This window comes from Megascapheus bottae, chromosome 26, assembly GCF_031878675.1.
Source record: "Megascapheus bottae isolate mThoBot1 chromosome 26, mThoBot2.hap1, whole genome shotgun sequence".
Classification (NCBI taxonomy): Eukaryota; Metazoa; Chordata; class Mammalia; order Rodentia; family Geomyidae; genus Megascapheus; species Megascapheus bottae.
The window spans coordinates 16,074,073-16,090,132 of record NC_143534.1 but is presented as its reverse complement, the minus strand read 5'-3'; the positions used below and the strand labels follow the sequence as shown (position 1 = coordinate 16,090,132).

Below are 16,060 nucleotides of genomic sequence, written 5' to 3'. Positions count from 1 at the left end.
TCAGGAGGTTGAAATCTGAGGTGCGAAGGCAGCCCAGGCAGGAATGTCTAGCAGACTTTTACCTCAATTAATCAGCAGAGCTCTGCTCTGGAAGCAGAGCTGTGGCTCAAGTGGTAGAGTGTTACCTTTGGGCAAAAACACTCAGGGACAATATCCAGGACCTGAGTTCAAGTCCTAGTATTGGCACAAAGAGAAAAAAAGGAAAACAAACAAGAAGGCAGGAAAAGGGTTTAAGGTAAAGAGAGTAAATTCATTTGAAAGCAAAGAAAAGCCATTAAAGAAAATAGAGAAAACCTCTACCAGAAAAGGAGTCAAAGAAGAGTCCAATGGGATCTTCTCAGAGGGTATTTTTAATAGTATGAAATTCCTTCCATTTCTCATTCCCTATGCTTTGCCATGATTGCTTGATTTCTTTGTGCCTGCATATCCCAGCTCTTTTAATCAGCTGAGTGGCACTAGGGACCTTGTGGAAAGAAGTGTTTGAGTAGGAAAATGCATTTGAGCAGGAGCTCAAGGCACTATGTGAAGAAATGCCATGATTGGATATGTTATCCAAGACATACTATGTCCACCTAACAGTCCACCCCTCTCTCGCTTGCTCTCTTTTTGCCAGTCCTGGGGCTTGACCTCAAGCCCTGGGCACTGTCCTTGGGCTTTCTCAAGGCTAGAGCTCTACCACTTGAGTCTCAGCACCACTTCCGGATTTTTCTATGTGTGTGGTACCAAGGAATCTAACTCCGGTCTTTGAGTATGCTAGGCAAGTACTCTACCACTAGGTCTAACTCCCACCCAGTCCCCCCTTTCTCTCAATGACAGTGAGCATCACTGGGGAAAGAGGAATCCAAAGGCAGTTTGCTCTTATAATACCTCCTGGACAACTCATAAGTTCACTAGTCCATGAATAAGCCAATCACCCCTCAAAGGTCCCAACTCCAAAAGCTATTAACGTATGACCTTGAGGATAAGTTTTCAACCCAACATTCTGAGACATGTCATCTGAGACTATGCCATCTACAGTATTGGAGGCACGAAGGCTTATTAAAGCCTAATTTTTCTCCTTGATGAGTTGTGCAAATGTAGGGAAAGAGCTTGTTTTTTAAAGTATGAAACAAGTTTGAGTAAAACAGTGAGATTCTCTTAGGGTCCTGTTTGGTTTTTTGTTGATGGTGGGTTTTTTTTTAATTAATTTATTCATTAATTTATGTTTTTATGCCAGTCCTGGACCTTGAACTCAAGGCCTGAGCACTGTCCTTGCACTTTGCTCAAGGCTAGAGCGCTACCACCTGAGCCACAGCGCCACTTCCAGCGTTTTCTGTGGATGTGGTACTGAAGAATTGAACCCAGAGCTTCGTGCACGCGAGGCTAGCACTCTACCACTAGGCCACGCTCCCGGCCCCTTTATTTAATTTTTTCCAGCACTAGGAAGAAAACCTCTCCATGCACAGCTACTTACCAATCTGAGGCTGACCGATTCGGATGAGGCAATTCCTGTGCTCTCTACTCCCTGGCGTCCGTGAGAAAATTTTGCCACATAAAGCTAGTGTGCAAAGACACGCACACGTCTTTAATATTCCCGGGAGGAGGGGGAACGGTTAGGTACGTCAGGGTAAAAAGTGGAGGCCATACTATGGCCACGCCATCATGGCGCCTCCCGTCCCCACAGCGCCGCTAGCGCTCCCTCAAATGCTTCTTCCCAGAATGCAGCGGGTTCCCGCGCAAATGCTTTTTCTTCCCATAATGCCCCGGGCGCTGCTCCACCAACGAAGAAGAGCGGAGGTGGCCCGTTTACCGAGCATCACCCAGCGAGCGCCAAGCGGAGAGGAGGAGCTGCGGGAGGAACCCCGTGCGGTGAAAATTGCCCTTCGAGAAGATTCCATGGGACTCCTGTTTCTTCTTCTTTTTAGGTTGGAGCTCTGCATTTTAAACTACCTGGCGTTTTCACTCCTTGGCTAGCTATTATGATGAGGATGATGAGGATTATGATTACTATTATTATTTACCAGTCCTGGGGCTTGAATTCAAGACCTGAGCACTGTCCTTGGGCTTTGTCAAGGCTAGCACTCCACCACTTGAGCCACAGCACCACTTCCGGCTTGTTCTACGTATGTGATGAGGAGGAATCAAACCCAGGGCTTTGTGCACGCTAGGCAAGCACTCCACCACTAAGCCACGCTCCCGTGTCCCCCCTCCCCTTCCCCCCCACTTGGCTAGCTTTCTAAAAACTGTGATTCGTGCCTCCAAGGCCGCCTTGGACTCCTTTGGAGGCAGGCTTCTATGTAGATGGAAAGCCCAGTCTTGCTACTGTCATTCTTGGCTTTCCTTTCACTTTCAAATGAACTCACTCCGTTTACCTAAACATTTTCTGGGCTTAAAAAAAAAATACCTTATTTTAAAAAAAGAAACCAAGTCTGGGGTTTAAAGCCAGCCTGGGCAAACAGTGTTAGCTTCAGTGGCTTGATTTAGACTGAAGCCAACCAGTATGACCAAGTTAAACCGCTCAGTGCCTCTTGTTTTAAGATGAGAATAAATGCATCATCGTGCCCAACAGCTGTGTAGAGGAAATCTTAGTGGAACAGAACAGGAAAATAATATTTCAATAGGTGTGATGCTCTTGAGAGAGCTGGGATTTTCTGTCCTTAGAAAGAATCAGCCAGAAACTCTTGCCTGACATGTGCAAATGCTCTGGGAGTGAGACTTAGAACTAAAAAATAAATATATAAATAACAGCATGAGCAAGGGTGACATTAATTTTTGACGTGTGCCCTCACATTCATCATATATAACACTCAAAAACAATCTGTCTGCTCTGTCCCCAAATTCAAAACCAGCCTCCACCACTGAGGGGAGGATAAGGATAAAAACCACTCATCATACTGCAACTTACTCACACAGAACTTCTGGCCTTTTGTTTTTTTATCCCCCTGGTCATGGGGCTTGAACTCAGGGCCTGGACACTGTCCCTGAGCTTCTTTTGCTCAAGGCTAGCACCCTACCACGTGAGCTACAGCACCACTTCCAGCTTTTTCTTTTTATGTGGTACTGAGAAATTGAACTCAGGGCTTCATGCATGCTAGGCAAGCACTATACCACTAAGCCACATACCTTATACCTCCATCTTTTTGGTGGTTAATTGGAAATAAGAGTGTAATGAACTTTTCTGCCTGTTTTGACTTCAAATGATGATCCTCAGATCTCAGCCTCCTGAGGAATAATTACAACTCAAGCCATTGACATTTGGTTGCCTTTTAATTCTGTAATTGGAAGAGAAATGAGTCTGTTCCCCTAGATGGCAACACTGCACCCAATTAAATATACTAAAATGGCTGAATTTTCACAGAGTAAACATCTGAGTAGAAAATGAACAAATAACATTTGAAAAAGATTAGATTTTAATAATTAGGTTTCAAATATTAGATTTTTTGCTAGTGTTTACATCATGTGACATTTCAATTCCTGAATGAAGCAGATAATTACAATTGTATCATAGTTTTTGATCTATGTGCAACTGATTATAACTCTCAAGTTTAGAAATTTGCCTGAACTAGTTGGGTATACTTACAAATTTTTACATCCCCAATCCAACATATTTTATTAGGGGATACATTCTAAAGAAACTTCATAAACATCACAGGACCAGTTTCTCCATCATAGTCTCAAGAGTCTTGGCTGAAAAAGTAACAAAAAATAAAAAATTAAGTTTAATGCGTTTGCAAAAAGTAAAGACACTGGATGCTGATGACTCTTGTCTGCAATCTTACTCAAGAGGCTGAGATGTGAGGATCAGAGTTAAGAAACAGCCTAGGCAGGAAAGTCTAGAGACTCTCCAGTTAATTAACAAAAAGCTGGAAATGTGGGATATGGCTAAAATGGAAGAGGGCCAACGTTGTATGAATAAGCTAAGAGACAGTGCCCAAGCCCTGAGTTCAAGTCCCAGTATCAGCACAGTATCCCTTTCTGAGGGATTAGGGGTGGGGGAGAGACTTATTCAGTGGCTCATTGTTTGAAGCCAGCCAGAACAGAAAAGTCTGTGAGACTCTCCTCTCTAACTAGCCACCCAAAAAGCCGAAAGTGGAGCTGTGGTGCAAGTGACAAAGCAAGCACTAGCTGAGAGAGAGAGAGAGAGAGAGAGAGAGAGAGAGAGAGAGAGAGAGAGAGAGAGAGAGAGAGAAAGAGCAGCTCAGGAACAGCATCCAGGCCTTGAATTCAAGCACTCCCAAATACACTAATAAAGGAAGGAAGGAAGGAAGGGAGGGAGGGAGGGAGGGAGGGAGGACTAGCATGCAATAGAAAATACTGTAAAGGAATGAACGCATTTCTGCAAACAACACAAAATAAAACAACAAAAAGTAAACCATAAGGGGAAAAAAGATGTAAACAAAATTTTTTGATAAGAAATATTTCTGCTAGGTGAAGAATTTACAATTCATTATGAAATGGATTAAATACCTCTTCAGAGGTTAAATGAATGCCTTGAAATCCTAATTTGAAAATGCAACACAAACACAAGGAACTTATTTTAAGTCAGAAAAGGCTTAGAGTGCTTTTTAGAAAATTAATCCATTGTGTTCACTGTAGTGTAAATGCTCAGCGTCTGCAAATTTTATAGCTGTAAATATAAGATTTCCCCCCCAAATCAGTGAATGAAGCCATAAAGCAAACCTTTACCTAAAATTCCAGAGATTCATAGTTAGAATTGATATTTTCAGCTAATTCTTTCCATGTTAACCAGCCCCATCCCTCCAGATGTGGTTAAACAATGAACTCAAGCTCAGGAGTACCCAGACAGGACTGGAAAATGAAAAATCCAAACCAGCTTTCCATTCTGCAGTATGTCCTTTCCTAACCTTCACAGATGTCTTCATCTATGTAGCCAGTACTCCAGAACAGCAACAAAAAGAACCAAGCTACTACCTTGCTAAAGTTTTTCACTTAACTCAAGTGGAGCACAGGCTAGCAGGCAAGTTCAATTTCTGAGCATTAACAAAAACAAACAATGCCTGACAAAAACCAGACTTGAACTCTGCCCACAGGGGGATGAGGACAGATTCTTCTGCCTTAGGCACCTCACAAGGGAGGACTACCACCATGGCAATCAGAAAGGAGCGCACTTAAACCCCAACACACCCCTTTTAACTAAATCTAGTAACACTTAACAAAGCTAGGGCACTGCTTTGATTATTCTTCAGAATATTAAAATGTAGGCTAACAGTGGGACAGAACTATGATGGGGTGCTCATTGCCTAATAGGTATAGCTATAATTTGACAGCAATTATAATTAGCAATAATGAGTTATTCTTGAGTTACTCCACCTTTAAACTACAGTACATTGAGAGTGATCCTTTGAAATTAATCTACTGATTATTCTTCCTATGGGAATTTAGGAAATCTCTCATAATTTTTGGGTCTTATACATACAATATATTGTGTGTGTGTATATTTTTTTAAAGTTCCTATACCTTACCATTTAAGAAACAACTCATGAAAAAAAAAAGGTATGGTGAAAGTATAAGTATGCATTTTATTCATTCATTCCATCAGCTGAGAATTGTCCTATTTGTTTGAACACAGTATTGTACAAAAAAATCACAAAATGTTACAAAATAAAAAAGTACAAACTGCATTACTTAATAAATATGACTAAAAGTAGTTAAAGTGGCAATGAGATATACTTTAGGTTGGAAACATTGTTTGACCCAGCAAACCACACAAGCCCACACAAGCTCTGTTTATAGAGCTTTTTACATAATACAGGATAATCCTATTTTGCCTTTTGGGAGAACTTAAAAAGAACAGAATATTAAGACAGTGTTCTCCTGCTATACAGTAACTACCAATGTTTGTTCCATATTTTAGTTTTCAAATCTCTTAGTAGAGAATCACAAAGTTACATCAAGCAGGAGGCTTTATCTTGTCACAAGATCCTATATCGTGTCAAAGTTCTTTCCTGACAAAATAACAAGCATAGTAAATTAAAAAATAAAACATTGAGAGCACCAGACAATCTATTCTAAATATCACCATGAGTATAAAAATCTGGGTCTGCCATAAGCTATTATCACACTGTCCTTCAAGTAAGACCTGGCATTATCCTTTTTTTAAAAAAAAGTCTTCCCACAGCCACCCCCCCATAAATATTTCTCTCTAAACACTGTCATTGTCTTTAAGCATGTCTAGAAAAGCAACAATTCTGCCTGTTTCATCAAAATGGAATGGGTCAATCATCTGGAAAAAATGAATGCAATAATCTCCACTTGGAATAATTATCTAAAGACTGTGAAATTCAAATTTTAACAAATAACTACTAAATCACAAATTGCCCAAAATAATAAGATTTCCTATAAAGCACTTCTCTGAATGTATTTAAAAGCTGTCAAACTGGTACACGTCACAGATGAAAGTTACACCGACTTTTAAAATGTTGTGCAAAAATACATTTTTATAGAAAATAGACTACAAGGAATGAAGTTTCATACTGTGAGAAATCAGCTTGCAAATTAAGTAGTGTTCACTGTATACAGCAAATTATAAATAGCAGTAGGATCACCCAAACCTATCATGAAACATCATTTAGGTGCCCAGCAACCTTCAGCTCCGAGAAAACACTTTAAAAAAAAGAAAGAAAAAAGGATTAAGGCTTCACCCCTAATGTAAATCTACTAAGTTTAAAGGTGCTATTACCCTGATCAGAGTTCAGGTGATTTCTCCAAACACAACTTATGTACGCAATTTCCTGAGGACGTAAGGTTTTCAGACATTTCAAGAGCATGCATTTTGTTCGATATACATTTTGGATAGGGATATGGCCATGGACTTGGCAAGTTCCTCGTCGCGTTTCCTTTGCACTTGAGTCTGTTTGCACCAAGTATCATACTCTGGGTTAGGATAGCAGTGATCAAAAACCGCATCGTAGTGTCCATTGCTGAGCCAACTGAGCCAAATACTGGGCCTCAGCGAATCCTCAGGACCCAGATAGTGAATCATGGTAGACACGGTGGGGCTCTCCAACCTCCCTCCCGTTGTTAAGTGAATATTGACGTTCAGCATCTGCCCCATGGCCAACAACTCGGGGTAACCCGCCCAAGCGCCGTCCTGGGCGGCGGCGATGATGAACTCCCCCACGTCGCCCTCGATCAAGGGACTGAAGTGGTCGAGATGGTCGGCGATGTGGTGCACCGTCTGCTCCCTCAGCTCCCGGTGCAGGCTCTGGTCCCCGTACACAGCCTTGCTGACAGCTCGGTACAGGCAGTTGCCGTCGGGGATGATGTGGAACCGGTACTTGTTCCTCTCTCGCAGGTACTTGTCCTGCTTCTCCACCTCGGCCAGGTACAGGGCGAGCTTCTCATCTCGAGGATCGGGTCTGGCCACGACCACAGTCTCGGAGGAGTTACTCGGGGCGGCCTCGCTGCTCTGCACCGGGGGCGCCTCGGTCTCTGGCTCGTGTCGCTGGGCAGGGTCCGTGCTGGAAGGCCGATCGCTGTGATCGTCGCTCCGTTCCCAACCCCGTAGGATCCTCTCTGCGCGGTGCTCTTCGCCCCAAGGTCCGGGACGAGGTTCCGGGCTCCCGGGGGCCGCCACAGGGCCTCGGTGCCGGGCGGCGGCCAGGGCCTGGCGGTGCTCGCTCAGTCGGAAGTTTCGATCGGGCCCCTCCCGAGCGGCGTCCAGGCCGGCGGGCTCGGAACCGTCCTGTCTCAGCAGCTCCTCCAGGAGCCAAGCGGAGGAACCCCGCCGCGGCGGTACCGGGGCCCGGGGTCCGGGAGCCAGCAAGAGGCAGCGGCCGCGCGGGGAGGCGCTGGCCGCGGCTCCGGGGGTGGGATCGGGGCCGGGCAGCAGGAGCCGGTCGGTGCCCAGGGCCCTCACGGTGATCTGCGCTGTGGACGTGTAGTGCGGCGGCAGCGGCGGCTTGCAGGACGCTCCGAGCGGACCAGGGGTGGCAGCAGGGCCAGGGGCGGCGGCCCCGGACACCACCTCGAAGCAGGAGGAGAAGGCGGGCATCTTGGCGGCGGGGGCGGCTTCGCGGGGCTCGGCGGCCGCGGCGGGCGGGCACTCACCGGTCTCGGGCTCCGGAGCTCCGCCCGAGGGTCCCGGAGGCTGCAGGGAGACTTTGAAGGGCGCGGCAGCGGGGGGAGCAGGGGCGGCGGCCGTGGGACCCGGTGCCCCCGCTGGGTAGTGGGTGCAGACGCTGCTGAAGAGCTGCATGTCCCCGCCCGCCGCGCGGCCACTTATAGGCGCGGCGAGCCCCGGGGCCGGGACACACCCTCCGGGCCCGGAGGAGGGGGCCTGCCGAGCACGGTGATCCCGAGTCCCGGGAATAGAAATGACCCAAGGGCCGCTGGCCGCCGCGCGTCAGGAGCCGCAAATAGCGCCCGGGTCCCGGCCAAATTCCTGCTGCGCCACAGCGCGCGGCGGGGGCGGGGACGGGACGCGCGCTCGACCCCGGCCGGCGCGATCGGCCCGCAGGCCCGGGGCACCGCGCCCGCTGCGGCGGGTCTGGCCGCGACGACCGCTGGGGACCGCTGGAGAGAGGCGCTCGCGCTGCTGGAGCGCGTCCCGCCGGCGAGCAGGAGTGGCAGGGCGCGCAGCGGGCCGGGAGGCGGGGCCTCCGTTGTTTACCTCAGCCCGCGCGGCCGCGTCACGTGGGCCTGTTGGAATGTGAGGCTCGTCTCCGCTCTCCATTCACCAACGCGAGGCTGCCCCGCCCCCTCCGGCAGAGCCACACCCCCTCCGGCAGAGCCACGCCCCCACCCTCGCTCCGCCCAATGTGGTGGACGTCACGGGCGTGTCTATCCCCTCCCCCCACTCCGGCGATCGCGCAGGCGGGGCTGGGCGGCGGCTCTCGTCAGGAAGTGGCGGAGAGACTAAGGAGCATGCGCAGTGCTGGGATTCGTGGGCTCGCTGACCCACGTGATTCGTGAAGTCCGCTTCCTACACCGGAGTGTCAGGCTTTGGAGCTGGGCTGCTGTGGGTTGCTCCTGGGAACTGGGCTGGGATCTGCGCGGCCTGGAGAAGCGGGAATGCTTGCAAAACTTGCGTGTGGAAGCAAGCGCCTGAGCTTCACCACTCATCTTTTTAAAAATATTTTTGTTGTCATCATAGAGGTGAAGTTACAGTTAACCTCCGTTAGATAAGTCAGATAAAGAGTACGTTTCTTTTGGACAATGTCGCTACTTCCCTTGATCTTTCCCAATTTTTCCCTCCTGTCCCCATCCACAGTAGTCTAATTCATTTTCAACATGTCTTTGAGTACCACAAATCCTTTCATTTCTATGCCCTTCCCTTTGCCCTCCCAAGAACAGGTAAATGTACAAACAAGACAAAAAGAAAAGAACGCAAAAACAGCAACAAAGTGAAAACCTCTTATGGCCATTTCCTGTTTCCATAAATTTATTTTATATAATAGACACTCATCTCCTTTCCACTAATTCTTTGGGTTCACATCTTTAGGTCATGTCTACTCCAGAGTCTTGCTGAAGCAGAAGCCAACATTCCTGAACTCTTAACTCTGGTCACATGGGCAATGCAGCAACCAAAAGAAATAAGCCTTTCACAGATAGCTTTTCTCAATACCAATCATAGTTCAGGCCTCTGCATCTTGGGACTGGGCAGAAAATGGAAAACTAGTGCCCAACTTTTGCACTAATATCCTTTGTAAAGGACACCCAAATACCATTCAACCATGCATGGACTTAGACTGACAAATGTTTGCTGCCTTTTGAGCTGTAATCAAATGCTAAATTACAGGTTCAGCTAGTGAATAAATTCCATGACTGCAAAGACTGTCTTCATGTGCATTGTGGTTTTATCTCCTAGCACCATGTCTGGCAATAGAGGAGCTAATAAATATTTCTTGAATGAGTGAATACATGGAAAGCAATTTCCCAAGTTTTTTGTTTTGTTTTGTTTTGTTCTTTGTTTTTCCCCTGGAGTTTACCTTAGCCTGGGCTCTTAATAGACCTGGCAAAATTACAGTGGCAGCTGTATGCCCTGATCACTGAACCTTTGCTAGGTAAATTAATTCCATAGGTAAAGGACTATCTCTCTCACCATCTCTCCAGGGTAACTTGTAACTCCCTGAGTTAACTAGAAAAGAGGATGATGTAGGTGTTGACCAGGGTGGATTAGTTTCCTATTCTCTGCACATTACATACCTCACACTAAACTCAGGATTCCTGAAGCTGGGGTTTTGAATCAACAAAATACTATTCGCAGTTAGATAATCCTGAAATAATATTTACTGAGTATCTATTTACTAGGTACTATGTGCCTGGCAGGACTAAGTAGAATAACAAGGGCTGGGGAGAGAGATAAGGAAAATACAAACATTTCAATCTTAAAGCAAGAATGTGATTTCACAGGTAGAGGAAAGCATGGGAAAACAAAATCACCAGAATCACCAGATCTGCAGTGGACAGGTTGTAAAACTGAAGGGCCCAATTAGAAACAAAGATGTGAAACAAACATGTATGAGGACTTTTTTTTTCCGTTTAATTAGTGCAAAACTTCAGAACTAGGACTGTAGCTCAAGTGGTAAACCATCTGCCTATCAAGCACCAGGCCTGAGGTCACAACCCCACTACTTGTGAAGGAAGAGGAGAGAAAAAAACAACAGCAACAGCAAAGTACATGTACTCTGTGGATATTGATGTCTACTCTGTATCTCAGTCACAATTATGAAGGCATTCCTGGAAATGGTTCATGTCCATAGGTACACATGAGTAGGGACCCCATACCCTGGGCCAATGATAATGACCTTTTTTTTTTTTTTTTTTTTTTTGCCAGTCCTGGGCTTGAGCTCAGGGCCTGAGCACTGTCCTTGGACTTGTTTTTTTCTCAAGGCTAGAGCTCTACCACTTGAGCCTCAGCACCATTTCCGGCTTTTTTTCTACGTATGTGGTACCAAGGAATCGAACCCCGGGTCTTCATGCATGCTAGGCAAGCACTCTACCACTAGGCCAAACTCCCGGCCCCTGATAATAACCTTCTAACCTCCTCCTGGGTCACCAATTCTATATTTAGGCCAAGTATTCAACTTGAGGGCCCAGTAAGTGACCTTCTACTATCAGAGAAAAGAGGATCAAATGTGTCTTACCACATCCAGGAAGCTGTGGTACAGTTAGCATACCATTTGGGATGGGGCTACCAGGGCAGAGGCTCAGTCACTTAGTAACCCCATCCTATGGAATAAAACCCCAAGCCCCACTGAAGCTTTAGGTCTTTATCTAGCTCCTTGCCTCAGTCCTGGAGGTCTAATTCCACTGTTCTATACATTGCTCTACCTTTTATTATTTTTGGCTGGCACCAGGGTTTGAATTCAGAGCCTCACATTCGCTAGACTTGCTTGCTCACAGTTGGCACTCTCCCTTGAACTTTGCCTTTAACTCCACTTTTTACCAGCTATTTCGGAGTTAGAGGCTCATAGACTTTTCTGCCAAGGTTGGCTTTGAACTGTCAGCCTTCTGAGTAGCTAGCATTAAAGGCATGAGCCACTGAAAACCCATTTCCAAATCACTATTTTTCTACTCTTCCTGGTTCTGTCCTTGTACCTGAGTGTCCAAAGGACCAACAACCAACTAGAGCACTGATCATCAACAATCAAAGCTAGGGCTCATTGAACTTGCGGGAGGCTTTAGATTAGGTCCCAGATACACACACACACACACACACACACACACACACACACACACACACACTGTACACTGAAATTTTAACTAGAGCATCGGGAATCTTCAGGATAAAAGTTATTTCCAAATGAATGGCTTTATCTAAGCATGGATTCCTAAGCAATGATTGAAAAGAAAATAATGCCATGCATAATTTAAAGATAGAGAATTCAGCCAAGCTTCCTCAAGCAGCTTCTGTAATAGAAGAAAAATAAAATCAAGATCTGGGGGTGGGGGCAGGGAAGATGAATTTACATAATCACATCTAACAACCCAATTAAAGTTAATATATATAATAAACTGTTACAGCTGCTACACAACTGGAAAGGAGATCTCTGGATACTTCAGTGCAGGGAGTAGAAGCTGAATTCAAGGTGGTTTGCATACCTATTATGCTCTGCCCATCTGCAGGTTATCCAGGAGTAGTACAAAACTTAACATAGAATAACTGAAAGGTTTTGTGATAAACTACCCATTAAAAATACGGGTTGGAGCCAGGTGCAGCAGCTCACACCTGTAATCCTAGCTACTCAGGAGGCTGATATCTGAAGATCATGGTTCAAAGCCAGCCCGGGCACAAAAAAGTCCGTGACACTCATCTCCAATTAATCACCAGAAAACCGGCTGTGGCCTGTGGCTCAAAGCGGTAGGGCAGTAGCCTTGAGCTGAAGAGCTCAGGGACAATGTCCAAACCCAGAGTTCAAGTCCCACAACTGACATAAATTAATGTTGGATGTAGTTCAGTGGTAGACATTTCTGCTTGAGCTGGCCTAGAATCTCAGGCTGCCAATCTCAGCCTCCCCTAGGTAGGTGGAAGACTGAACTCTAGGGGATCAGTTCTAAAAACCAACGGGTTTCAGAGAAGTTCATGAGTCTTAACACAGCCTGGTTTGACAGTGTCTACGTGTCATCCTAAACTATGTGAGAGGGTATAATTAGGAAGATTCGAGATTCTAGGGCAGCCCAGCCAGAAAAAAAATCTTCAAGATACAATCTGAATGAAAAGATGTTGAGTGTGTTGACAGGAGTTCCAGGCCACCCAGGCTTGCATAGGGAGACCCTGTCTTAAGAAAGAAAGAAAAACAAAAAACAAAGAAAAACAGGGATGGATGAAGGGAAGAAAGGTGGGTAGGTTAGAGTAAGGTTGGGGAGTCTCTATTTGCCTAACAGGCAGTAGACCTGGAATTAGTCTTCAGAACTATTTAAAAAAAAAAAAGAAGCCAGGCACAGTGGCTCACACCTATAATCCTAGCTACTTAGGAGGAGGCTGAGATCTGAGGATCAAGGTTCAAAGCCAGCCTGGGTACAAAAGGACCTGAGACTCTTATCTCCAATTAACCTCTAAAAAATGGGAAGTGGGGCTTGGCTCAAGGGTAGGGTGGTAGCCTTGAACTGAAGAGCTCAGGGACAGTGCCCAGGCCAAGTTCAAGCCCCGTGACTCACCAAAAAATAAAATAAAAAGAGAAAAAGAATGGAAAATTAGAATCCATAAAATATGTCCTTTAAAGGACTATAAAATGTTGCACCAAATGTTATTGAATTAGTCTATTTCTTACTACTATAGCAAAATACCTCAAGGCTGAGTGCTTTATAAAGAGGTTTATTTGGCTCACAGTAGTAGGGGGAGGACACCAGTACTAGGTGCTGCCCACTCAGTACTGGGGAGGGCTTACTTCAGGACAGATGACATCACAATGGCAGAAGTGAGAGGAGAGGAACTGGCAGTCAGAATGAGATAGGTGTGACCCCTCAGTAGTACTCTCCTCTTAAAGGTTCCCACACTGCGATCTGTACACACACACTAATAACCAACCCAACCTGGCCTTTATACACAGTTACTAACTACAAAACATCCAGCATTTTACTCCTGGGTTTATAACCAAGGGTAGTAAAAAAAAAAACAAAACACACATGCCCATCTTAAAAACTTACCTATCAATGTTCACATTATCCCTCAAGTAGAAACATTCCAAGTAGTCCTCAGCTGATGAACAGATGAACCAAATGTAGAACAAACAAAAAAAGATATTTTCAAAAAAACAATAGTTTTCAATCATAAATAAAATGAAGTACTCATACATTCTATACAGTAGGAATGAATCCTAGAAACCTGCTATGTGAAAGAATGCAGAGGCAAAGACTACATATTAAATAATACCATGTAAGTGGAAGATCCAGACTAGGAAAAAAAAAATCTATGGAGGTAAAGTGTTTACCTACCACGGAACCAGTGCTGGTTCCATTCCAGCACTGTGGAGAGAACAAAAAACAATAAAGGAAATGCTTGCTAGGTACAGGAAGGGGGAGGCAATTACTGTGACTATCAGTACATAAAGGTTTTAAATTTTGAAATCAGATTGTGATGCTAGTTGTACAGCTCTATGAAAAATGTGTGTGTGTGTGGCGGGACGGGGTTGGGGGGGAAGTGGGGGTGGATATGAGCATTCTGGGACTTAAACTCAGAGCCTAGGCACTGTCCCTGAGCTTCTTTTGCTCAAGGCTAGCACTTTACCACACTGAACCACAGTTCCATGTCTAGCTTTTTGGGTAGTTAATTAGAGATAAGGGTCTCACGGACTTTCCTTCCTGGGCTGGCCTCAAACCACGATCCTCAGATCCACTGGCTCCTGGCAAGGCTGCTTTTCATCCAGTGAATTCAATTGACTATTAAGAGAAGTCAGGGCTGTTAGTCACAGGGGACTTCAATGACATCACTGCACTAGAATACTCATTTCCCATACCCAGCTTTGAATCACTGCTGCAAGAAGAGGAAAAAAGCCCCAAACTGCAAGCATTGCCTGCATTCTGGACTTTTCTCTGGAGAAGGATTAAACTAGGAACATGATTATGGGCTTTGTTGTCTACAACTGCTTCAGTTCACTGGTATACCAACAAATCTACAAACAACTGTGAGGCCTGCTAGTGACAGGTGAGAAATATAAGTAGGACTATATGCTCTCAGGAATTCTCCTCCTAGGTATACACAAAATTAATTATTCTTCATGGGAAAAAAAAGGTTGCAAGCCATCAAATAAAGATTTTGATCAAAGTTCAAATTAAAGTCTGAAAAAGAGAAAGAAGCTTTCGGTCCTCTGAAAATATTTTTGGACCAAATATCCTTTCAAAAAAAAAAAAAGTACAGAATTTGGTGCTTGAATGCAGGGCCTAGGCACTGTCCTTTAGCCTTTTTCACTTAAAGTTGGTGCTACAATGCCTAGCTATGTATATGTCTATATCTAGTCGTTGGGCTTGAACTCAGAGCCTGGGCACTGTCCTTGAGCTTTCTCAAGGCTAGCACTCTACCATTTGAGCCATAGCACCACTTCCAGCTTTTTCTATGTATATGGTACTTAGGAAGTGAACCCAGGGCTTCTTGCATGCATGCAAGCACTCTAGCACTAGACTACACTCCAGGCTCTCTCTATGTCTTTTAAGTGAAAATAATTCAAGCCTCTTTGAAGAATGTATAAAGTGTGAGATCTAGACACAATTGAATCTCTCATGTTACATAGGCTATGTTTTACAGCATAGATGAACCAAAAAAAAGCCTAATGAAAAATGTCAGTTATAAGTAACTACATGTGTAGGTTCCTATTTGTGTGAGCATTCAGAAAAGGCAAATGACTAAAGACAGAGGATTTGTGGTTGCCCAGGTCTGAAGGAAAAACAGAAGGGAAGAAAATTATTTCTGATAGGTGCAAGGTTTCTTTGGGGGATGATGGAAATGTTAGATCTAAAAGTAGATTGTTGTGATAGTTGCAAAACTAAATACATGATAAAATATTGAATTTTATGCTTTAAAATGGCAAGCTTTATCAAATGTGGGTTATAAGCACAAATTAAATATATTATCCATGGTAACTGGACTGGTTGGAAAGACAGATTTCTGTTCTCTCATCCTCTAACTCTCTATGTCTACTTTTTTCCTCTGTCAGCTTTTGACTCCATGAAGAGCTAGCTGTGTGCGTGCGTGGGGGGGGTATGCATGCATGCATGCGTGCGTGCGTGCGTGCACATGTGTGTGCATATACACCAGTCCTGGGGCTTGAACTGAGATCCTGGGCACAGGCTGTTTTTGAGTGGTTTTACTAAAGGCTAAGTGCTCCACCACGTGAACCACCCTGCTCCACTTCTAGTTTTTTGCTGGTTAATTGGAAATAGTCTCATGCACATTCCTGCTCTGACTGGTTTTGAACCGCAATCCTTAGTCTTGTATATAAGTTTATCTCTTTGAGGAGGGTGAGAGCACAAAAATAGTGAGACAAAGGGTGAACAAATGCAGCAGTAATATTCACTGAACACTTTGTTGAAAATTAACTATATGATCTGTGGGGGTGAAGGATCAGGAGGGAAAAAAGGTGAGGAAAGACATGATATTGTTCAAAAAGAAATGTACTCATTA

General features: G+C 44.9%; 2 protein-coding genes and 1 long non-coding RNA gene across 4 annotated transcripts in view; 1 reads left to right on the top strand and 2 right to left on the bottom strand.

Moving 5' to 3' along the window:
• The window catches only part of LOC150046000 (uncharacterized), a 368,029-nt gene extending 366,379 nt beyond the window's left edge, over nt 1–1,650 (bottom strand). For both annotated transcript variants that reach the window (XR_016532710.1, XR_016532709.1), the window contains exon 1: nt 1,454–1,650. This is a non-coding gene — a long non-coding RNA (uncharacterized LOC150046000). The remainder of the gene's footprint in view (nt 1–1,453) is intronic.
• Nucleotides 1,651–5,499: 3,849 nt separating this feature from the next.
• Nucleotides 5,500–8,590, bottom strand: Otud1 (OTU deubiquitinase 1). Its single transcript, XM_090319022.1, has one exon. It carries the CDS (start codon nt 8,195–8,197, stop codon nt 6,758–6,760), a length of 1,440 nt encoding a protein of 479 aa, XP_090175148.1. The 5' UTR covers nt 8,198–8,590; the 3' UTR covers nt 5,500–6,757.
• Nucleotides 8,591–14,409: 5,819 nt separating this feature from the next.
• C26H10orf67 (chromosome 26 C10orf67 homolog) overlaps nt 14,410–16,060 on the top strand; it is a 91,659-nt gene continuing 90,008 nt past the window's right edge. The window contains exon 1 of the mRNA XM_090319187.1: nt 14,410–14,587. The gene's annotated coding sequence lies outside the window, so the exon portion shown is untranslated. The remainder of the gene's footprint in view (nt 14,588–16,060) is intronic.